We start from the raw sequence: 25541 nt of genomic DNA, 5'->3' as shown, positions 1-25541 counted from the left end.
CTTGCATCAGACCTGCCATGACCTATGGCATTGAATCAAGAGAAGACACCAATAAAACGAAAAGCATGCTACGAACAGCCGAAATGAAGACACAAAGAGCAATAGCAGGGAAGACAAGAAGGGATAGCATACGAAACAACATCATCAGGGAACAATATGGCGTGCACGATGTAGTCAGATGGAGCAGGCAAAGACGAAGAGAATAGTTCGGTCATGTAAAAAGAATGGAGGAGCACAGACTACCAAGAATTGCGCTAGAAGGAAAACCAGCAGGCAAGCGCCCACCGGGGAAACCACCAAAAAGATGGAGAGATAGCTGGCAGTCTACCTCTCACGAAATACTTCAACGTCGAAATAACAGATCGACAGATCTACAACAAGTATAAGAAGAATAGAAGAAGATCTGATTCGCCAACTGTGGTTGTCATTAGAGTCCAGTATTCGTCTCAGTACCGTTCGTTCAAGATGTCTATGTGGTTTACAGATTTTTGAGTCAATATTCAAGTTTCACATCCATAGCTCACTATTGATCTCTTTATGGTCTTGTAGATTGAGGTTCGTCGAATGTTGTTTGGTCGTAACTACTATTTGGGGTAGAAGCTTAAAAACCCTAAAAGCCCACTCCGTAAAAAAATTGGAGGCATTCGAAATGTGGCTATATAGGCGTATTCTGAAAATTCCTTGGACTGCAAAAGTCTCAAACGAAGTTTCTGTTAAGACGAAGACATGGCAGAAAGCTTATGAACACAATTAAAATAAGAAAAACATCGTATCTGGGCCACATATTCGAAACGATAAATACTCTCTGCTACACGCCATCATGCAAGGAAGAGTAGAGCGGGAACAAGGCTTGAAAGAAAGAAGAAACTTGGCTGAGGAATATCAGAGATTGGACTAACCTCAGTGGCGTGAGTTTTTATTGAATCTCACCCCGCCGTGGCAAAAAAGGTTTAATTGTTACCTTTTGCCTAATTGGACATACGTAAATATTTTTGGACCATACGCATGTCCCCAAAGTAGAGGATGTCCTTCGATTATACAAAACAGTGAACTTTTAGGAGAACTGGTTCTAAGAATTTAATTTGGTCTGGTTTTATAGTTACTAATTAACACGGTATGAAGGGGTTGTGCACACGAGAAATAAAAGTGATAAGCGTCAAAAACATTTATTAACAACAACGAGTTTAACAAATAAGCGGATTAACGATAAATTGTCTTAGTAGCAAAAGAGAGAGAAAAGAGTCTATTATACAAATTTCCACGAGACAATTAGCGAGAGGAGTAATTCTTGTGAGAGTGTAACGTATTTTCACGACTAGTAGAGAGGAGCAAACACTTCAACACCACGCCTTACGGAGGCTGGTTAGAGACTGCTGAGTTTCATTTTAAACCTACATAATATTTTCTCGCTAAGGTTAAGAATGTCACTAACAGGACACTATGTTTCTACCCTGGCGACCGCCGGAGACGCCTAAACAGCGACCGTATGTCCGGTTTACCTTTTCTGCTTAACCGTTTTAATACAACACTTAAAAACAAATTTTTTAAATATCACTAGCAAATGGTACAGATTGTCCCAACAAATTTAAGAGCGATATTATTATATAAATGCAAATTAATTTAACTGTTGTTTTCACAACACTCAGTGTTGAACAGATATTTCACGTTGCAAAAGATAGAGAAGCGTTTAAAGAAGTGATCGCCAACCTTCGTTAGAAGATAGCACAAGAAGAACAAATTGGAGGGTGTCAAAAAAATTGGAGAGTGCCAGGAAAAATTGGAGGGAATCAGAAAAAAATGGAGGGTATCAGAAAAATTGGAGGGAGTCGGAAAAAATTGTAAGAAGATATGATAAAATAGGAGGAAGTCAGAAAAAAATGAGTGCAGTGACAGTAAAAGGCAATTGATTGTCGCATGACGACGCGACGGGCAAAATTACTAGTATTATTATAAAAAGATAAAAAGTTGAGTACTTATACTTATACCATTTGTGACAAGAGGGCAAAAATACTCATTATTACATTATTCATATATATAATAATAAGCGAGTCTTTTACAGCTGACGCCGCTTTTCGCATCCTAATTTCCAGCGTTTTCTGTCGAAGCAATCGTCAGTTTTTATATCTCTGGCGGTCATTACATCTTCGACATCTTCTCTCCAGGATCGTTTCGGCCTACCTCGTTTTCTTCTTGTGGGTGGAGTCCATTTTTATATTTTTTTGTCCATCTACTTTCAGGCATTCTCTAAAGGTGTCCATACCAGTTGAGTATTTTGGCACATTTTGACATTATTGATTATGTGGCAACAAGACGCGCAGAACCGTGAAGAGTGGCGAAAAATGGGAGAGACCTATGTCCAGCAGTGGACAGAAGAGGTTGCATGATGATGATGATGATGATGATGACATTTTTCATTATACAAGCAAAATTCGAGATAAGCGTAATGTGGGGAGACGAAGAATATCCTGGCTTGAGAAACTGAGGGAAATGATTTGAATGCAGTAGTGCAGAACAATTTACAGCAGCGGTCAAAACGTCCGTATAGCCATGCTGATTTTCAACCTTCGATAAAAGATGGAACTTGACGAAAGAAGAAGAAATATGAATTCCTCAATCTTGCCGTTAGGAGGCAACCGTTTGCGCGCAGGCGGGCCATCCTAATAGGACCATAATAATAAAATTGCAGCAAACAATGATAATAACAGCTAACTAACATAAAATTAAAACTATAACTCACCTTGTATTGTATATATCATCTAAATGATTTCTGTTCGAATAACTGTTAACTTTAGTTCCGAATTCCGGGTACACCTGTGCCTGCACTTTCCTCAGCGTACCATCGCTACTGATAGAGCTCTTGTATGTGCCGTCACTACTGGGAGAACTTTTGTAAGTGCTGTCACTGCCCATTGTGTAGATCCCATCGTTGCTGATCGAACCTTTGCCACTGGCTTTTCGCACAAGGGAAGGGCTGGCAAGCCGCTTGGACTCGCTGATCATGTTGGCGTTTATCCCGTAGCTGGAAAGAAAAAAAAAACGTTTTGAGGAAAGTGTCTAAGCCACAGATGTTTTCTCAGAAAAAGGATTCAAGCAATTTTTTATTTAGTTGTTTTTTCAGTACTAACGATCAATAAAAACATACAGTAAATTAGTTCGTATATCCCTTTAGCCCTCTATTGGGACCGTGCAAGTTGCGCAAAGCGACACCTATTTCTACGCTCTGCACTTTTATTCGCACTTTTAATTGTATTGACCAATTAAGTTAGTCCTGGTTGCTGGATAATTGTCAAGGCCATAGCCCAAAAAAATAATAAGAAGAAAAAATAAGATTCAGGTTATGTGATGAAAACGTAAACAATTCTATGTAGTAAATAAAATTAGTTATTAAAATGCAGTAACTGCAAGCAAAATACAATTAATTAAATTTACCTTTATATAATAATTGCATATCATATCAATATTGTGGAGCAACATATAATTTTTCTCCTTCAATGACAGTAGATATGAAATGTACGTCAATTTGACAATTTCAATTGACAATATGAATTATTTAAGAAAGTTGCAATATTTCTCCGCTATTCGCGCACGATCGTTTCACGTATCCCTTCCAAGTACTTGCACACCGCCAATAAAAGACATATTAAAGTATTGTTGTATAATTTTTATGGGAAAAATTTAGAAAATAAATTTATATCAGAGACCACGAGATCATAGATTTTCATCGCCCTGTATATGACCAAAAATTGTAAATATTAAAATTTAGTTAGTAAACAGTGTTTTCGCGGAAAGTGAAATCGTTAAGTGATTTGTTAATGGTTCTTTGAACGGACATACAATTATGCGGTAAAAATTAGAAAGTACATTTATTTCGCTTTGGAATCAACAATGACGTTTTATAAATGTTTCTTAGAAGGATAGCCAGTAAACAAATTTATTGAGTTTAGAATATAAGGCTTTTTGTTTAGCATTTTGAAACAACGAAAGTAATTTGGTGTCTCCTAGAATTTAACAAAATGGAAAAGTTGTATACAAAATAAATTTGTTCTTAAGAAATGAAAATATGGATGTAGTGGGTAGACAGAATGTTTGTGATTGACGGAGAAAGAAAGATGGTGGGAATGAGAGTGTTGAGTCTGATTTTGAGGAGAGAAAAAATGATCACTGTGAAATGAATATCTGGAGAGTACAGTCCAGTTTTTTAAAAAAGTGAGAAGTCGGTGTAAAGTGGTGAAATTGGCCTTTGCGAGCAGAATCGTAGTGAAACGAAATCGTTGACTGAGTTGAGAAGTTAATTTTCCTTGTGCCCGAGGAGATTCCTGTTTTCTGTCTAGAACGAGTAGCTGGTGGGTATCAATTTGCACAAGATATCGAGCAGAGAGAAAACTGAATAGAGATTTCGAGCGAGTTCAGTTGTTTGTTTGTGAAGCAGTTTGGACGAGAAGGACCTTTCAGTTTGTGGGAGAATCGAGGACTACGCAATCCAGAAAGAAGAAGTAAATAAGAAACAAAAAGGTTAGTCAGAATTTTTGTGAAACGGAGAGAGTTTGTTTTATATCCACACCATATTTGTTTATTTTTGTATTGAGCAGTTCAATAGCACAATTTAGTCATTCCAAAATTTAAAGAAATAAGTAAACAATTCAAAAGGGGAAAAGTAAATTTTATTATTTTTTGTAAGAATAGTCTAACGAATTATTTAAATAAAATTTTTGTTAAACAAAGGAGATATCAGAATTAAAGCTTAATTTATTAGATCAGAAAAAGTTGCAACAGAATTGAATTTTAGTATAATTTTTAAATATTATATTTATGGTATATTGGATAAATAAAATATATTTATAACATTTATATGACATCGAGTGTGTTTAATTTCCCTGTTTTGTCACTGGATGAAGTAAGCAACTAGAGATATAGGTCTGGATCCCGCGTATGAAAAAAAAGTTGATTAATAGCAAGCTGAAAATTTGTTAATAGCTTAAGGGTATGTAGTCGGACAAACTTTGATATATGGGAACACTGGAACAGGGGAAGTTTTAATTGTGGAACAGGTTAAAAATTTGGAACGGTCAGACCACGAAAACGGTACATGTATTTTGTCCGACAGAACAGACTTAAACTCTTCGAACAGAGATTAAACTCTCATGCAAAAATCAGACTGCTATTTATCACCAAATGGGCGTTTTAATGAGTGGAACATGTAGAATATGTCAAATGACAGGAATTATGACAGGTGAAAAATAGCAGTCTGATTTTTGCATGAGAGTTTAATCTCTGTTCGGAGAGTTTATGTCTGTTCTGTCGGACAAAATAAATGTGCCGTTTTCGTGGAGTGACCGTTCCAAATTTTTAACCTGTTCCACAATCAAAACTGCCATTGTTCCAGTGTTCCCATATATCAAAGTTTATCCGACTAGACACCCTTAAGCTATTAACAAATTTTAAGCTTGCTATTAATCAACTTTTTTTTCATGCGCGGGATCCAGACTTAATACTAGAAGCCACAAACCTAAGGTAATGCATTAAAATTAAAATAGCCCTGAGAATAAAATTTATTAGAAAAGGTCATTTAATTTTACTTTTGTTTTACATAAGTAATAATTAAAATAAGTAAGTAATTAATCAAAATAAGAATTTGCTGATCAATCTCATAACAGAGAGAAATACAGAGCATAACAGTATTGTGATCATGCAAATTCGGCAAAGCGACACCTATTTCTACGCTCTGCAACTTTATTCGCACTTTTAATTATATTAGTCCTGGTTACTGGATAATTGTCAAGGCCATAGTCCAAAAAAATAATAAGAAGAAAAAATAAGATTCAGGTTATGTTATTAAAACGTAAACAATTGTATGTAGTAAATAAAATTAGTTATTAAAATGAAGTACTGCAAGCAAAATACAATAATTTAATTTAACTTTATATAATAATTGCATATCATATCAATATTGTGGAGCAACATATAATTTTTCTTCTTAAATGACAGTAGATATGAAATGTACGTCAATTTGACAATTTCAATTGACAATATGAATTATTTAAGAAAGTTGCAATATTTCTCCGCTATTCGCGCACGATCGTTTTTCAATTCCCTTCCAAGTACATGCACACCGCAAATATTAATTAAATAAAAGGGCACCTTTTCGGTCAAACATAAATTTCATTTGTTTTTTTAATCTTGTCTTCCTTGTAAAAAAGCTAATCTATTTCCTACTGGTTTATTTTAAACTGTTTTATGCATTTCTTTGATACAGATTATAGTATGACCAACCCAATGAGTTCACACCATATGTAACAGCAACCTTGGCTACAGCCAATAACAACCAAAGGTTCATTCAGTGACTGGAGAAAGCATACCAACTAGGTCGACAAGGTGAGGTAACATCGCCAAAGCTGTTTAATCTAGGCCCAAAAGACATCTTCAAAACTCCAAATTGGTCAACATAATATGGCATCAACATTAATATTAACAATTATTTAAACCACCTCAGATTCGCTGACGACATCATGATTATAGCGAGTGCATTCCAGGAACTACAAACTATGGTGGAGGAACTCACAAACAGCTTTCAATACATCGAAAAAAAAAAGATACGTCAGAAAAAATTAATATGACAAAAACAAAAGCAATGACAAACACAGATACCTATCTGGAAATGGCAATGAGATAGAAAAAGTTCAATAATATATCTACCCAAGCCAAATTCTGAAACTTAACAAAGATAATAATCAAAGTGCGGAAGAGCAAGACTGGCATGGGCAGGATTTGGAAAACTCAGTTGGTTACTTAAGAACCGCAAAATACCTCATTACTTGAGGAGCAAAGTGTTCAACCAGTGCATCCTTCGTATCATGATATATGGATGTCTCTAACCAAGGCAAATATAAACAAACTAGCCACAAAAGAAAGAGCAATGTTAGGCCGACTGTTAGATCGAAAGAGGAACGACTGGAACGACTATGTCCAAAAATGGAAAATAGAAGGCTAAGAAGAAGAAGAAGATCCAACTAGAAAAAAGAATTAGTTCTTAGTTCGAAGAGAATCCAATTTACCATGATAGTCAATGAAGAGAAATAAAGCTGCAGGAGAAGATAGGATTACCATATAATATATGATATTAGAAGGAGGTAAGGAACTAATAGGGAACTTGCACATTTTTTTTATTACATAATAATTTTCAGTTTTGTATAAAAATGAGATTTCCAAAATTTCACGCTTCAAAAACTCATAATAACTTAGAAGTACAAATTTAAAGTCTTCGGTATCTTAAAATAGTTCAAACGACCCGTGCCGTCACAGGGTTTGACTATGTGGTTCAGTTTACGGTTATATTTACGTATATTCTGCTTCTTCTTCTTCTTTAGTTTATTGGCCTCCACCTACTTGGGTATTTAGCCAGATCGTCGTCGGGGAATAAAGGAAAGATATTTATATTGTAATGACATTTATCGTATGTCATTGTAATAAAATATACCAGTTTGTTGAGATTGCAGTTTGATACAGTTTTTGAAGGAAAGGAAAGAAGGTTTACTATTGAAAATAAAACCATTTTGTAAAAGTACAAATTTTCTATGAATAGTTCAAACGATCAAAGACATTTGTAACGTCACATAACTGTATTTTCTACTGACGTTTATAATGTCTAATTTAAAATTATATATACAGTTGGTGTAGAATGTAAACATACAACCCTGTGACGTCACGACGCGTTTTGGGGTGGCTGGTATAAATTGAATTTTTAGTCGTCTTTAGGGGCCAAACGAAAGACAAACAAAACTTTTTTATTTTTGATACAGGTTCTAAATTATGTTCTGTTGTGATTTATACCATTTTCTTCGAATTTAAAATATTCTGCAAGTTCCCTATTGCAATTGTAACTAAGCTTATAGACAGTTGTTTTCACCAAGGCATAGTCCCTAAGAGCTGGAACAACTCTAAAGTAATCTTATTATACAAGAAAGGCGATAATCGAAAGTTGGAAAACTATAGGCCCATCAGTCTACTGTCACACCTGTTTAAAATACTCACCAAAGTCATAACTACACGACTAACAAGGAAATTAGATGAATACCAACCATATGAACAGGCAGGTTTTAGGAAAGGCTATTCAACTTCCGATCACCTGTTAACCACAAAAATATTAATAGAAAAATGTAACAAATACATGTTTCCAGTTTTTATAGCATTTGTAGACTACGAAAAAGCTTTCGACACTATAGAACACACGACCGTAATAAACGCAATGCAAAATTGTAGAATAGACAGCAGATATATTAACTTAATAAAAGAAACTATGAACCAAGCTACAGCTACATACTACCTAAATGAAAATGAATATACGAACCCTGTACCATTAAAGAGGGGAGTCAAACAGGGAAACACTCTATCATCCAAACTGTTCACCTTAGTTTTAGAGGACGCTTTTAAAAACCTAAATTGGAAATATAAGGGAATGAACATTAATGGCCGCTACCTCAGTAATCTACGATTTGCGGATGAAATAATCCTGATAGCCACTGACCTACAAGAACTGCAAACCATGCTTTCAGAACTACACACCGAATCTTCTAAAATAGGACTGAAAATGAATTTAAACAAAACAAAAGTCATGCACTCCGAAGAAACCGTGACAATAATAAACGACAAAGTTATAGAAAAAGTTGAATAATATAATATATTATACTTAGGACAAAAAATAATACTAAATAGGGAAATTCAAACGGAAGAAATAAAAAGAAGAAGAAAGTTAGCATGGGCAGCATTCGGCCAACTAAACTATATACTCAGAAATCAGCAAATTGAACTACATCTTCGATCTAAAGTTTTTGATGCATGCAATATTTCGATATTAACATATGATGCACAAACATGGACAATCACAAAAAATAATATGAACATACTCAGAGTCATTCAGCATGCGATGGAAAGAGCAATGCTTGGCTTATCACTTAAGGACAGGAAAACAAACACATGGATAAGACAGAAAACCAAAATCGCCGATGTGGTACAAAAATCGTTAAAATTGAAATGGGAATACGCTGGACATGTAGCTAGGAACGATCTAAACAAATGGCACAGAACAATTTTAACCTGGAGACCATACCAACACAAAAGACCCAGAGGCAGACCTCTTATGAGATGTGACAGATGATCTGAAACGGACTGCCGGGAAAAATTGGCTACAAGTAGCGTACAACAAAAAACAATGGAAAGGAAGACATGAAGAGGCTTATGTTCAGATGTGGACGTGAATGGCTAGACGAAGAAGAAGAAGAAGTCAACAGAGAGAGCAGCCACGTCATTCCATTCGATTCCCAAGGACTAGAAAAAAGAAGGTTTCTGGCCCGTGAACCCCACTCTTCAGAATCATACCATAGATGCAAAATGGAAGAATTTGTAATACTGGAATTACCTACTACAATCATACATGAATCACATTGGAGAAAACGAATCTTAATCCACTTGATAGAAGATTGCTAGACTATAAACCCCTTGAGTTTTCAGTCCCACATGTGAACAGCCTAATTTTTCTACCACCGTATGAGAAAATTCCCCAGCATCAGAGCAGTTTTGAGAATAGTTTCCTAGTAGCAGGGAAGATTCCGAATTAGTCAAATGTTCGTACTGATAGATAAACCAATTGTTATCTAATTATGTACCACGCAGAGACATCAGTAGAACAGCTGCCAAACAAAAGCTAGAAGAGGACAGTACTTACACCAAGAGAGGACAGAATAACAAAAGATAGGTGAAATAAGCATTGAAGAAAGAATACAAAAAATTGAAATATTTTGACATGTAGACACCAAACTAAAAATAGATCCAAAATTATTTCGTGAATGTTGAAGGTTAGGCAGTATTCTTGAAAAAAATGATATTTCTACTAGGTATACGGTATACTCAATATATGTCTCGCGGAAAATCTTTAGTATTATGCCGTTGATTTGCAATGCCGGAAATAAGCAATCAATGGTTTACATATTATTGTGTTGATATAACGTTATCTTTGTAGGTCAGTACTTTCTGTTTAAATCTTTGTAAGATGTTCCGCTCCTACGTCATCTTATCTCAAATAATATAAATAATAACAGTTTCCTTTGACACGGTCATGGAAGTGTAGGTGCTAAGGCAAACTATTATGTGGCTCTATTGTAAAAAAGGAAAGTTACGACCGCATGTGCTGAAGATCTTTCGGGTACTTCAAAAACACCTTAATGTTTATTGGATGCGGAAATGGGAAGGTTTGATAAAGGGGAAATCGTTGTTTTAGGCTTCTTGAAGATTTTTCATTCGGATAGAGCCGGAGTAGCTCAGGCGGTAGGATGTTTGTCTGGTCTATAGACATTTTTAAATGTCTATAGCCCCAGGTCCACTAAGCTTGAATAAAGTTACTTGGGTAAAACCATGGGTAATAATAGGCGGTTGAAGAGTTGAAGCGTAGCACTGGCCCTATTACCTTCTTTGTATAACGTAAGCCCTAGAGATAGCAGACTACCCTGCTATTAGTCTAGGCGCCAAATAGAGGTCATCGTGTCCTTTTCAATTCTGATGGACAAACTCAACGGTTTCTTATGGATTTTTATCTGCTGATTACGAATTTCGAGGGTGGATTTCGATCCGAGTGGTCAAAAAATTTTATAAACAATTTAATTGTTTATAAGGCTCTGGCTCATAAACTAAAAGACATCTGGCTCATAAACATTTTCAAATAAAATTTGTTCCTTAATAAAAAACGAAGAAAAAAACGTTTACTAAACTTAAATCCAACAATTAGAACTCAAGATCTTATAAAATTAGTGCACAATACAAATTGCAAAATAAGTATTTTTCGAAGCTTTATCGATCGTAACTCGGCTTCTACGAATGCAAATGAGCTTTAGAAGATCTCATTTTAAAGCTTAATTAATAGGCTTCCAAACAAAGTTTGTTAAATTACTTTATCTTCATTTTTTTTAAAGTTGTACACGTTTGAAGTTATAATTTTTTTAATTATACATTAATTTGTTCATAAGGGTTTCAAGCAAATTTGAGCTATAAACCTTTATACTTTAGTTAACGATAATGATAGAAGAACTCAAAAGGAACAATTTGAGCTTATGAAAATGTTCGTAAGTTTATTTTTGGCCAAGATATCGATATTTTCGCTACGAATTTCGTCACTTACTTGGCTGTGAGCCGATCTTGCGCCTCATAGCGCGCCATTAAAATATTGATCTTTGCCAAAGATACACTTACGGACATTTTCATAAGCTCAAATTGTTCCTTTTGAGTTCTTCTATCATTATTGTTAGTTAAAGTATAATTGTTTATAGCTCAAATTTATTTGAAACCCTTATAAACAAATTAATTTATATTTTTTTAAAGAAGATTATAACTTCAAACGGGTAAAACTTTAAAACAAATGAAGATAAAGTAATTTAACAAACTTTGTTTGGAAGCCTATTAATTAAGCTTTAGAATCAGATCTTCTAAGGCTCATTTGAATTCGTAGAAGCCGAGTTATGATCGATAAAGCTTCGAAGAGCCTGTTTATAACAGTTTTTGACCACTCGGATCGAAATCCACCCTCGAAATTCGTAATCAGCAGCCATAAATCCATAAGAAACCGTTGACTTTGTCCATCAGAATTGAAAAGGACACGGTAACCCCTCTGACGCCTAGACTATATTATAATCTCAAAGCCGCGTTAGCGGTATTAAACGGAAGACTATTATTATCTGAATTAGGTGAAACTATTTGCATATACTAAGGCAGCATTTGGGCAAATGTTCCAGAAAAGGCCGCTGGTTCAGGAAATGGTTCTTCTGTGACGGTCAGGTGGTTGGTGAAAGCCAAAACTTGAATTCAGGACATACCATACAGAAACAGGCTCTTTTCAAAATCTTTGGATTTTATTTAGTAAAGGCGTGGAGGGTTACGGTGGTTATAACATCATTAAGGACAGGTAGTGTTGTGCAATGCAAAACTTTCAAACTACTTTTTAGATATGCAAATGAAGAAAGTGTCACATTTGAATGTGATAAAAGACCCAAATATAACAATGTAACAAGGTTTTAAGTGTATGCAACTCTATTTGTCAACCATGCCTACAAGTATTCCCCAGATAAATATAAATATATGCGATTGACAGCACAAAGAATATGGAGTTAACCAAGGAGTCCTACACTTGATTAGAAGCTTCGCCAACGTGATTAAAAAATAGAATCTGGTTAATTTTAAATCTGGTTACATAGAAGAACTAATGAGATTGCTTTGGAAATAAGTAGTGATAGTATTGAAAAGATTAAAAATCCCGCATAAACTCATCAATACATGTACACGACAATGAGAACTACCAAAATTCGCATAAAGACGCAAAAAGGGGAGACGAATTATAAGTAAAGGAGTGAAACAAGAAGATGTCTTATCCACAACACTGTTTATTCTAACTTTAGAATATACAAACTACGAAATATAAACAAAGAAAATCTAAGAATAAGATGTGGTGAGACGATATTGAGATCTAGCATTAAGAAATGTTAGAAGAAATAAAAGAGAAAGGGGAAACAATGAGACTCGGATTAAACCGAGAAAAAACATTACAATTATGGAAAAAATCAATAAAAGAAAAAATCAAAATTTCAGAATATGTTTAGGTAAGGTCAGAATGTGAGGAAGTAGTGATAATAAGCAAAATCGAAGAAAAGCCAGAAATAAAAGAAAAATATTGGCAGCAAATAAAGCTTATTTTGCAAATAAAATATTACTTAAAAGCAAAATATTTGCTGAGGAAAGTAAGATGAACAATAACACAAGAATTCGGCAAATATTATTATAAGCAGCAGAAACAATGACCATGACTAAAAAAGATGAAGAAGACTTACGAATGGTAGAAAAAAAGATCATGAGACCCATACTGGGACCAATCAAAATAGATAAAAATCCAAATGAATATAGAGGCAGAACAAATGCAGAGATTTAGAAAGTACCGAAAGAAGATATAGTGACCAAAATAAAGCAATTCAGAACGAGATGGCTAGGTTACATTTGGCAAGCAGGAGATGAAACAATGACATACGCGATGATATAATGGAATCTAGAAGGACGAAATACAAGAGGAAGACCAAGATCAAAGTGGTTACAAAACTAAAGAAAAACTTACAAAACGCAGGAGTAATAGAATGGCAGGGAAAAACTAGGGACAGAAAAAACGAGAGAGATCGGTAAGAAGATAACAAAACCAAAAGGGATTAATCAATCGTTCATTTAAGAATACCATCTGCAGAGCATCAGCATATAGTAGCAAAGAGAGAAGCAAGTACTATAAGGAAGAATTAACAATGAGGATAGTACAATATAAATAAAAAGAATTATTGCAATATTTCGAGGCAATTATACGAAACCAAAATAAAAAAATAAAAATAAAAATAAAAAATATACAGTTGCTAATCGTGGTGAAACGAAAAATGTGCAGGCATTAGCGGAGAGAAGTATCTTTATTAAATTATTAGAAGGGTATGAAAATATAAGGGAGCATAAGGGAGTAAATAAGCGAAAACGTCTAAAAATGAATTTTTCTGTGTATATTTCTGGTCATTTACTTTTTTTACAGATAAATATATCTCTCATTTCTGTTGAACAACTATATTTGGTAGATCAAGGATAATAAAAAAGTATGTTATTATATTATTCCAATCTTTTGCATAACCTGCGCCTCCCACAGGAGCATTCCATGTATTAATTAATTTATAATTAAATTAGGAATTCATCATAGGCCAGTAAATGACAGTTTTGGAGTGTAATTTTCCATTTCACTACCGAATTGCATGAAAATTTAGATTCAGTGTCGTTCCTCTTACACTGTTTCACTTTTAGACTTGAGCCCATGTAGGGCTGCGCCGTCCACGTGTGCAATGTGTGCGGCCTTGGGGGTGAAAAAACATATGCTCAAAATCAAAAACTGACTAATTCTAAGCAACTTTTGTTATACAGGGTGTAAAAAAATACAGGTCATAATTTAATCACATATTCTGTGACCAAAAATAGTTCGATTGAACCTAACTTACCTTAGTCCAAATGAGCATACAAAAAAAGTTATAGCCCTTTGAAGTTACAAGATAAAAATCGATTTTTGCCGATATATCGAAAACTATTAGAGATTTTTTAATGAAAATGGACACGTGGCATTCTTAAATGATAGCATCTTAAATTATAGTTAAATTTCTGCACCCCATAAAAATTTTATGGGGTTTTGTTCCCTTAAACTCTTAAACCCCCCAAACTTTTTTGTACGTTTCAATTAAATTATTGTTGTGGTACCATTAGTTAAACACAATGTTTTTTAAACTTTTTTACCTCTTAGTACTTTTTGGAAAAGCTAGTTTTTATCGAGATATTTTGAATATTTGTCAAATCCACCACATATTTGTATACTGTTACGTACGATTGTAGAGACCTGGTAATAATATGAATTTTTTTTATAAATTACAGTTTGAGGTATATTTTGAACCATATTAGAAAAGAAGCCACATCTCGATAAAAGGTGCTCATCGGAAAAATACTAAGAGGCAAAAAAGTTTTAAAAACATCCTGTTTAACTAATGGTATCGCAATAATAGTTTAATTGGAACGTACACAAACATTTGGGGGGTTTAAAGGCACAGAACCCCCATAAAATTTTTATGTAAACATATTAAAAAAGAAGCCGCATCTCGATCAAAACTGGTTTATCGAAAAAATATTAAGAGCCAAAAAGTTTTAAAAACATTGTGTTTAACTAAGGATACCACAATAGTAATTTAATTGGAACGTACAAAAAAGTTTGGGAGGGGGGAGTTTAAGGGAACAAAACCCCCATAAAATTTTTATGGGGTGCACAAATTTAACTATAATTTATTTTTAAAATGTTCCTGCCATAATAATGCCAAGTGTCCATTTTCATTAAAAAATCTCTAATGGTTCTCGATATATCGGAAAAAATCGATTTTTATCGTGTAACTTCAAAGGGTTGTAACTTTTTTTGTGTACATATTTGTGCTAAGGTAAGTTAGGTTCAATCGAACTATTTTTGGTACCAGAATATGTGATTTAATTTATGACCTCTATTTTTGTTACACCCTGTATATAGAGTTTTTTCACTAAGTCCATACTTTTTGAGTTTCATCATTCATTCATTCATGTTCATTTGTTCATTCAAATGTTCATTTTTCAACAAAAGACCACGTTTTAAAAAGTTTTTCGCAAATAACTCAAAAAATAATTATTTTATCGAAAAAATTCTTAGCAAAAATTTAGCCTATAATAAAAAAATATGAAAAAATATTTTTAAAAAACGCTTTTGTTTAGTTACGAGTGACTAAAATTAAACATATTATAACAAAATCAACTAAAAAGCAAAAAATACAAAAAATTGAAAAAAATTAACACATTCGTCAAAGAAAAGCGTGGCGCGTCTTCATCGAATAAACGGTTTTCGCACCACGCTTTTCTTTAACGAATGTGTTAGATTTTTTCAATTTTTTTATCTTTTGCTTTTTATTTGATTTTTTTATTTTTAATTTTAGTCACTCGTAACTAAAGAAAAGCGTTTCTTAAAAATATTTTTCATATTTTTTTATTTTTTACTTTTTAGTCTTACACTTTTCAAACATTAAAATATAATATATCGTCATGTTTATTAACATATGTATAAAACATATGATGTACAAACATGAAAAGTGGTCGGAATCGGCAAAAAATTTGAAACTTTATTGTTGATTTATGAAGCATAACGTAAACAATTAACGTAAAAAGTGAAATTATGTATAGTTCATATAATTAGCTACAATCTGTAAAAGTTTCAAGTTTCTTCATTATAAAAAAACAAGAGAATTTAAGTATTTTCCGTTGAAATCGTTTTTTTATTTAAACAATTAATAAACAAAAAAATGTTTTATTGACTATTCGTGTATTCTTCCCGCGAATGCATATGTCTGCAAATTTTTATAGACAAGGCGAAAACGGCGGGTTCGAAGGGAAAAATATTCCCATGAGATTTTTTTGCATAATCACATTCGTGAGATATCCCAGAATAAGGTTCAAGAAGTCACCAACGTGAAAAGTGGGCCAATTTTTTTTAACAATTTTTTTTAATGAAATTGCAAGAATCAATATTTTGGCCCGAATAATTTTTTCTTTAATTTATTGGACCATTCTGGACAAAAAAGGTCTCTTATAATTTTTCTCTAAAGTTGATCGTTTTCGACTTATAAGCCATTTAAAATTGAAAAAAACGAAAAATGGCGATTTTCAAGGCTTAATAACTAGGTTAAAAGTTATTATTATGAAAGTGAATATATGACTAAATCAAAGTTTAAAGCCCCCCCTACAAGATCCTGAAGAAATTTTTGTCATTATTTTATTACTAAGCTGTTATTTTTAAGTAACAATAATAAGCTCCATGCACGTGTGCGGCCGCTGTAAGCTCTTTTTTAGTAACTAAAAATAACAGCTTAGTAGTAAATTAATGACACAGATTTCTTCAGGATCATGTAGCGGCGACTTTAAACTTTGATTTAGTCACTTTCTGACTTTCATAATAATAATTTTTAACAGAGTTATTAAGTCTTAAAAATGGCCATTTTCGCGTTTTTCAAATTTTAAATTGCTTATAACTCGAAAAAGATCAACTCTAGAGAAAAATTATAAGAGAGCTTTTTTGTCCAGAATGGTCCAAGAAAACCTAAAAAAAATAGTCCGGGCCAAAAACATTGATTTTTGCAATTTGATTAAACAAAAATTGTTAAAAAAAAATTGGCCCACTTTTCACGTGGGCGACTTCTTGATCCATATTCTGGGATAACTCACGAATGTGATTATGCAAAAATATCTCATGGGAATATTTTTCCCAACGAACCCGCCGTTTCCGCCTTGTCTATTAGTCATTTGCAATGAAGAAAAGGTAGTCAAATTAACGTCCAAAGATTTGACCCAAACGATTGAACTAAAGAAAAGCGTTTAATTCATTAATACGACAAAACGAATTCTAATGTTAATTGTAGCACAAAACGTCTCTACCGGTGGTTTTTCTAAGACTACCACAAAACACGAATTTTTTGAATTCGAGTTTTGGTTGAAGTTTTGTTTCGTATCGTATTGAAATTTGACACGAATAAACGCAGATTTATATATAAATAAATGCATGAGCGTTCAAAATTTGAAACTTCATAAATAAACAATAAACAATTAACGTAAACAGTGAAATTATGTATAGTTCATATTATTAGCTACAATCCGTAAAAGTTTCAAGTTTCTACATTGTAAAAAACAAGAAAATTTAAGCATTTTCCATTAAAATCGTTTTTTTATTGAAACAATTAATAAACATAAATTTTTTTTATTGACTATTCGTGTATTGTTCCCGCGAATGCATATGTCTGCAAATTTCCATTCATTTGCATTGAAGAAAAGTCAGTCAAATTAACGTCTAAAGATTTGATGCAAACTATTGAAGTAAAAAAAGCGTTTAAAAAAAACGAAAAAAATGGTGTATGCATTAAGTCTGTAGACTGTAGACCCAGTAGAAGCAGAGTTGTATAGTCCAGGAAAAGTATTTATTCGTCAAATTCCAAATCCAGTAATTCGTTGTGAAATAACCAAAAATTCAGGCACTTTTCGGGGAAAACTCATCAAAACTTTTTAGGTTGTTTAAAAAAGTTTTATTTCTGCTTTTTATAAAAGTTTCTAGCGTCAAAACTAAGCACGTTACGCTCCGTAGAAAGTGAAAAAACTCTATAAAACAAAAGGTGCTTTTATTCATTTCCGGACTAAAGCAACCAACGGCATAAATCCAAAAGTGAAGTGGACGGTAAGAGGTACCTAAATCCCAATTTTCACGCAATTCGATAGCGACCCGGAAAATTACACGGTATCGCCGTATTTCATGTTCATTAACTGACCTATCACTGAACACCAAAACTGCACTTTTTGTCCGTGTATTTTACAAAAAAAACCCTTGGAAAACTCACCTGAAGGGTTGACTGGTCTGCCTAGCGTGGTACGGAATACCCCTCTCGTCTTCGTCGTCTATAAATCGGAAGTTATCTTCTTCTCTCACGTTAATAGATGAGGTCGGCGACGGTTTCAAGTCCGGAATCGACTGAACGGTGAGCATCATATCGCTGAGCAGTTCGTCAAGTTCGCGGTGTTGATCTTCCGGAGTGAGAGGGGACGGTTGAGCCGTGAGAGGTGGACTGCCCGAGGAGGTGGTGGTGTTGGCGTTCGGCGGATGGTGTCCTGCAACAAAATAGAACGAAAAGTGAGGTTAAGTTTGAGGTTGGCGCGTGTGATGGTTGTAGGTTGATTGTTTTTGTTTTTAATCGACTTGTTATTGAGAAATTACGTGAATAGTAATTATTATTACAAGGTAGATTATGTTTCGCGGATATTTAAACGTTAAATACACCATCTTATTATTTTTCTTTATTTACGAGTCTCCACTACTTTGGTCAGTGTTAACACAGGCACAGGTACAGTTTATTGAAATATTTACAATATTTGCAATACTTTAAAATAATTTAAAAATACAAAAGTAATAAGGAATTATAGTCTAGTCGCAACATAGGGGGTCTCGTGGGCACTTTTAGCTCGCCGCGATTTGATGATGGTATTATAGGTTTTTTGGGTCGCTGAATCCAATTGAAGTGGTCTGGAAGCCCAATTGTGGTGAGTTTAATTGTTATTAACAAATTATTAAAATTAGGTGTTTTTCAAGAATTATTAGAAGCCCTGTAAATAAATTGATAGTGTTAAGGTCTTCTATTGTATATTTTTGGTCGCTGAATCGAATGCGACTAGTCGCGATTACTCAAAATATGTTATTATTTTGTTAATAACAAAATAATTGTTTATTCGCCGAAAAGCTAGAAATGCGCTATCTACAGCAAGTTTGTAGTCTTTTTTATAGTATTTTTATACGCTAAATCGATTGCCGCTAGTCGTGAGAGCTTAAACTACGTTCCGACTCTGTTATTAATAAATAATTGCAAAAATAACGGTTTAGAGTACGTTCACTCACGGTTTTTGCTCTAAAATTTAAAAACCACTTGGATTGACATGAAATTTGGCATGCACGTAGCTAACATGTCAAACAAAACAAGTGATTGCCGATGTCTGCCTTTACCCTGGCGGTGAGTTTCACCCTTTTTCAGAGGTGAAAAAAGAAAACTTTAAAATAAGTCCGGAAGTGGATAAACTGATTAATTCTAAGCAACTTTTGTTCTATACAGTTTTTTCACTAAGTCAATACTTTTCGAGTTATTTGGTTTTTTTGTTGAAAAATGAACATAATATTCACTCGCAAATAACCCGAGAAGTATTGACTTAGTGAAAAAACTGTATAAAACAAAAGTTGCTTAGAATGAATCAGTTTATCCAATTCTGGACTTATTTTAACGGTTTCTTTTTTTACCCTCGAAACGGGATGAAACTCACCCCCAGGGTAAAAGCACACATCGGCACAACATTACTTGTTTTGTTTGACATGTTAGCTACGTGCATACCAAATTTCATGTCATTTCAAGTGGTTTTTTTTTAATTTAGAGCAAAAACCGTGAGTAAACGTATTATAAACCGTTATTTTTGCAATAATTTAATAATAACGAAGTCGGAACGTGGTTTTAGGGATCACGACTAGTGACAATCGATTTAGCGTATAAAAATACTATGAAAAAGACTACAAACTTGCTGTAGATAACGCATTTCGAGCTTTTCGGCGAATAAAGAATTATTTTGTTATTAACAAAATAAGAACACATTTTGAGTAATCGCGACTAGTCGCATTCGATTCAGCGACCAAAAATACACCAGAGAAGACCTTAACTCTTATCAATTTATTTACAGGGCTTCTAATAATTCCTGAAAAACACCTAATGTTACCATAATTTGTTAATAACAATTAAACGCACCACAATTGGGCTTTCAGACCACTTCCATTGCATTCAGCGACCCAAAAAACCTATAATACCGCCATCAAATCGCGGCGAGCTAAAAGTGCCCACGGGACCCCCTATGTTGCGACTAGACTATTAATAGTGATTTACAGAAAACAGCTTTTTTCTGGAAGCTTTCGAAATAAAAAAAGATATATCCAAATTAGAATATAGTAGGTAATAAATACTACATGTCTTCAAGTCCTTCTTCTCCACTGAGCACACTGGGCACGTGCTCTAGTCTCTAGGACAGGGGTGGGCATTTTTTTTTAGTAAGGGCCACAAAATGTTTCTAGTCTATTACCAAGGGGCCGCAATATTTGTTACCTTAACACATGTTTTCAATTTTTAACTTTTTACTAATTTTGTGTAGGGGGGGGGTATGGTTTGAAATTATCATTTCAAACACCTTAATTATGTTTGAAACTATGGTAGAATTATTTTATTTTTAATTTAAATAACCATATTCAGTACAATTCAAAGAATACTCCAAACAAATTTCAAGACCAAATATTGAAAAATAAGCCAAAGGTGGCAAATTTTTACCAACATAAAAAAAAATGGAAAATGATGCAAATCGTAAAGTGATGCACACCGAAATATGTTTTTGGATAGCACAGTAATTTACAAAAAGGAAAGGGAACAACTGTTGAACGGCTCTCACTACACACAAGCTGCCGCAAAGCGAGTCAATGGTAGGGATATTACAAATGCTGTATTTCCGGTAATTTTTCTACGGGCAAACTGAAATTTTCAGAGAGTATTCTTGAAGTTATGTTCTTTCATATAAAATAATAAAAGAATCGTACTTTTCAAAATTTTCAAACCATACCCCTTCCCCCTAAATAATATTCGCACTTATTTAAGCATGCTATTTCCCTATTTATGAGTACATATATAATTTATTTATTTTTATTTTATCTATGAATCTATTTCTTTTTTCACTAATATTGTTCTGAAGCGATTTCCTTGTTGCATCTTATGCAATTTGCTATTTTATTTGAGAATTTGCCACAATTTAAGTTTGAAATAAAATTTACTTGACGTTTCGATTTCCCTTCGATTGATATTGATTTCCTTCATTGTTTTTGTTTTCTTTGAAATAATTAAATAATAAAAAGATATTTAAAAAAACTGTTCTTCATAAATTCTAAACTTATTTTCTGGAACATTATTATTTAATGATTTTAATGAGGGAAATAATTGAAATAATTATTTCTTTTTTATATGATCAATGAATAGTTTCATTTTAAAAGTTTCATTTGGGGCGTTCAAAACTTGTAAATTTAGCAAATTTCTAGCAGTTTTTCATTTCTAAAAATATAGCAATTTCCTTTCCTAATTCACACCATCTTTTAAGAACTTTTTTTAAACTTAACCATCGAAGATGCTTGTGGTATAAGACATCAGTATGTTCCGTTTCTAACTCTTCCAAAAATGCTATGAATGCACGATGATTTAATCCTCTTGAACGAATAAAATTAACAATATTAGTTTAATAATTTATAATTGAAATGGCGTTATCTACTTTCAAAACATTTTTGCATAATACCTGTTCTGGAAATTGTTCATGAACGTAATCTTTAAAGTTTTCTCAACATTACAATATTTGCTCCCCTTAAATTTGGTGCTCCGTTAGTTGTTACATTTACTAGGTGGTTACGGGTTAATTTAAAATTTTCCAAACAGTTTCTGATTACTTCAAAAATATCGTTTCCATTTGTTGAAATTTCATGGATTTCATTAAGGAAGCCGACAAAATTCTGTACCGAAAACACAAAAAATTGCCCGCGTTATGTTGAAAATTTGCGGAAAAATCACCCGCTGCGAAAGGGTTAATTAATAGCTGCATTATCAATATTTAATTATTAATATTAGCAATAATTGAAAAAATCTTTAAATGAAAATAATTCACTTTTTTACCGCGGGCCGCAAAAAAATGTCCAAAGGGCCGCACTTTGCCCACCCCTGCTCTAGGTACTCTATACTAAATGATAACCGAATTGGTTATCTAAGCACGAAAAAAAAAGATATGTAAAATATATTCCAAATTCCGAAGAGTTGAGACAAAGTTGCAGAGAATTTGCTGAAATCTATTATGAAGACGTAAACGAGAAAGAATTAGAAATGAAATGTCTGCATTTAACAGAATACTTAAAAATTAATCAAAGTAAAAAATTAAGGATAGTATTCTGGATAGTGTAAGAAAATATATTATATTCTTTTAAAAGAGAATAAAATTGAAGACATATATATATATATATATATATATATATATATATATATATATATATATATATATATATATATATATATATATATATATATATATATATATAGGTGTGTCTTGTTATTTCTGTTAATGAAATTCAGGGTTATAAGCAAATTATGGAATCAACAACCATCTATAAAGTGTGAAAGCACTAAAAAACAAAACAGTGGTAATCAAGAGGCATATTGTCCTATTCTTTATTGATGTTCATGAAGCCTGTGACATACTAGAATTATACAACCATGCAGTCGATGTTTCGTTTGGCATCATTTTAATCGTGGTTTATCTTGACATTTTTTGATTGTTCTCATCAAATTTTTAGCCTATTCTTTTTCCAATTTCAAATAGTGTCAAAAATGAATAACCATTTTCAATTTCGTTGCAAAACGAAAATACAGCCGCATCATAATCTAGTCCAATCAGAGAGTGCAGCAAGCACCTCTACCGGTTTTGAAACTAATTAGTCTCTTATCAGGAGGCACATATGCTGCTCTCTCTGATCCAACCGAAACAAACCCCGGCGTGCAGTCACGGATTGCAACGAACAAAATGGCATAGATGCCCTAGCGGCAACTGCTAGCAAAAGACTAAGTTTTCACTAAAAGGGAAGTTCCCTAGGTTGGCTGTATACCATATAGTTAAAAAACTCTAACAAGAAGTAAAACTACTTCTATGTAATTTGATATATTTATTAAAACTTAAAAAATCCCAATGGACTGAATAAAATATGTCCAATTCAGAACGTTTTCAGACCTATCGGTCCATCATCAGTGAATGTGCATACTTGCTAAATAGCCCCACAACCAAACAATGGTTGAATTTAAAATTCAATTTACATTATTTAAAAATAATATTAAACAGGCTAAACGCCGATGTTAAAGGATATAGCCTATGGGAACATGGTGAAACCCTACCAAAACCTCAATCAACCATCTTAGGCCAACTTTGACTATAAAGTCTGCTTTAACTTTTACTTTGACTATATTATTATTGACTACTTACTAACTTTTACTCTGACTATGAAGTCTACTTTATAGTCAAAGTTGGCCTAAGATGGTTGATTGAGGTTTTGGTAGGGTTTCACCATGTTCCCATAGGCTATATCCTTTAACATCGGCGTTTAGCCTGTTTAATATTATTTTTAAATAATGTAAATTGAATTTTAAATTCAACCATTGTTTGGTTCTGGGGCTATTTAGCAAGTATGCACATTCACTGATGATGGACCGATAGGTCTGAAAACGTTCTGAATTGGACATATTTTATTCAATCCATTGGGATTTTTTAAATTTTAATAAATATACCAATTTACATAGAAGTGGTTTTACTTCTTGTTAGAGTTTTTTTTTTACTAAGTTTTCACTCTAATGGCATATAAAACAACGTAATGTTACTCTACATCCCACCAGACTGAAAACAATGGGGACCTTCCTGGTTACACCTCCGAGGCTTCTACAATTTGCAAGCCATACGGATGCTGAGACTAAGGAAGATGAGGGAATTTTACAATTTATAATTCACGTCCCATCTGCTCAGCGCGGTAAAGTTCCAACGAGAATGGTTCCTTTTGTACTAATATCAGAGTAAACATGTAAATCAAAAATGAATAACCATTTTCAATTTCGTTGCAAAACGAAAATTTCGTTAGTCTTTAGTCTTTCAAATAGTGTGTATCTATCAACTTGGTCTAAGGCTCAAAAGTATGTAAACACCAATTGCGTTTGTAGATTTTGTAACATTTATGTTAAATTGATACAAAGGTGCGTCTTTTAGTGACTATAATAAAGCATTCAATTAATGAATTTCCTGAAATCGAAAGAAGATAAGATTACAGTGACTTAAGGATCATAACGAATTTCTACTAGAATCAGCGAGCAAAAGTACGTGTTAACGAATAGCTGTCAGATGAAATTGAAATTAGACAATGGGGGGTGGAACAGGGACGTGTACCTATTTTCGGCAATTATTTTTAATGTCTACTCGGAAGTGATCCTGAAAAAAGCACTTGATAGTGAAACAGCTGAAATAAAGGTAAATGGAGATCCCATTATCAACATTAGATATGCGGTTGACACTGTCATCTTAGCCGAAGATATTGACGTTATTCAGAGAGTGGCGACAAAAGTAGTGGAGTATGGAAAATAATACGAGCTAACAATGAACTTCCAGAAGACAAAATTTAGATGAGAATATGCAAAACTCAAAGAAATATCGAGAATCTTCTAATAAATGGAACCAATGCCGAGCGAGTGGACAAAAATACATATCTTGGAACAATGGTTAGTTGCCTAATAAAAAACAAACGAGTGGCGTGTAAATTAAAAAATAAATTAACGTATGTGGGTACCTACCATAAAAATAAAAGCAAACCAGTGTTGCCAATCGCATTTCTCTAGATTATCCGATGATAGCTCGAAAAATATCCGATTTATCACGAAAAGGTACGCTAGGTTAAAAATTTTTCTGTTATTAAAATCAATGTTGCCAATGTTATTCTTTTAGTCCCCTTAACAACCATCAAATAACAAAATCCGTTGTTCGTACGCCAATCAGTTGATTGTAATCAATTAGCATTATGATAATTAACATAATTGATTGAATAATTAATTATTAATTATCAATTAACGTAACAATTATTAACATAATTGATTAATTAATCAATTAATCTCATAATTTTAATCAATTATGTTTTCAGCAACCCAATCAAAGTTGACATTGACAGTAATTAAATATTTGATAATAATTCCATTGATTCCATTTCTGACTAGCGTTCAAACAACCGGCCCTTTAATCTATTGGATTCTCTATTTCACAGTTTAAAAATTTTTGTTTATAGATGAAAATCTCGTATCCTAGCTGATTATTACCTAATTTATGTATGTAAATACTATTTATCTACTATGTCCCTTTTGTCAAAAGATGAAAAGTATCGGATGTCACTAACATTCATCCAGTATAGGCTATTTATAAAAATTTGGGTGGAACCAAACAAAATTAATGTGTTGTTGGTGTTGGGAATATATGGATGAGAAAGTTTTAGTCGATGCACTGAAAAATATCCGCAAATATCCGATTTAGTTAAAGATACGAAGAAGATACGACAACTCTCAAAAAGGTACGCAAATCGGATAATTATCCGCCGATTGGCAACACTGAAGCAAACTAACAGTGCCTTTTCAACCTGATAAAAAAGAACCCAAGGATTTACACTTACGGATTTAGGATAGAATGTACAATGTTGGGAATACAGTGGAACCTCGATAAGTCGGATTAATCGGGACCGCGGCCGATCCGGGTTATCGAAACTCCGGGTTAGCCGTAGA

At 33.3% G+C, this 25541-nt stretch overlaps 1 protein-coding gene across 1 annotated transcript in view; it reads right to left on the bottom strand.

Moving 5' to 3' along the window:
* Positions 1 to 25541, bottom strand: part of LOC126886950 (tensin) — a 1001992-nt gene that overhangs the window by 103302 nt on the left and 873149 nt on the right. The window contains exons 12-13 of the mRNA XM_050654136.1: positions 17985 to 18252; positions 2738 to 3019 (exon numbers count right to left, since the gene is read on the bottom strand). Of these exons, the coding sequence (XP_050510093.1) occupies positions 2738 to 3019; positions 17985 to 18252 (550 nt within the window). The remainder of the gene's footprint in view (positions 1 to 2737; positions 3020 to 17984; positions 18253 to 25541) is intronic.

This window comes from Diabrotica virgifera, chromosome 6 (genome assembly GCF_917563875.1).
Source record: "Diabrotica virgifera virgifera chromosome 6, PGI_DIABVI_V3a".
NCBI lineage: Eukaryota > Metazoa > Arthropoda > Insecta > Coleoptera > Chrysomelidae > Diabrotica > Diabrotica virgifera.
The sequence above is the reverse complement of the archived record's forward strand: the minus strand, read 5'-3'. Positions and strand labels throughout refer to the sequence as shown.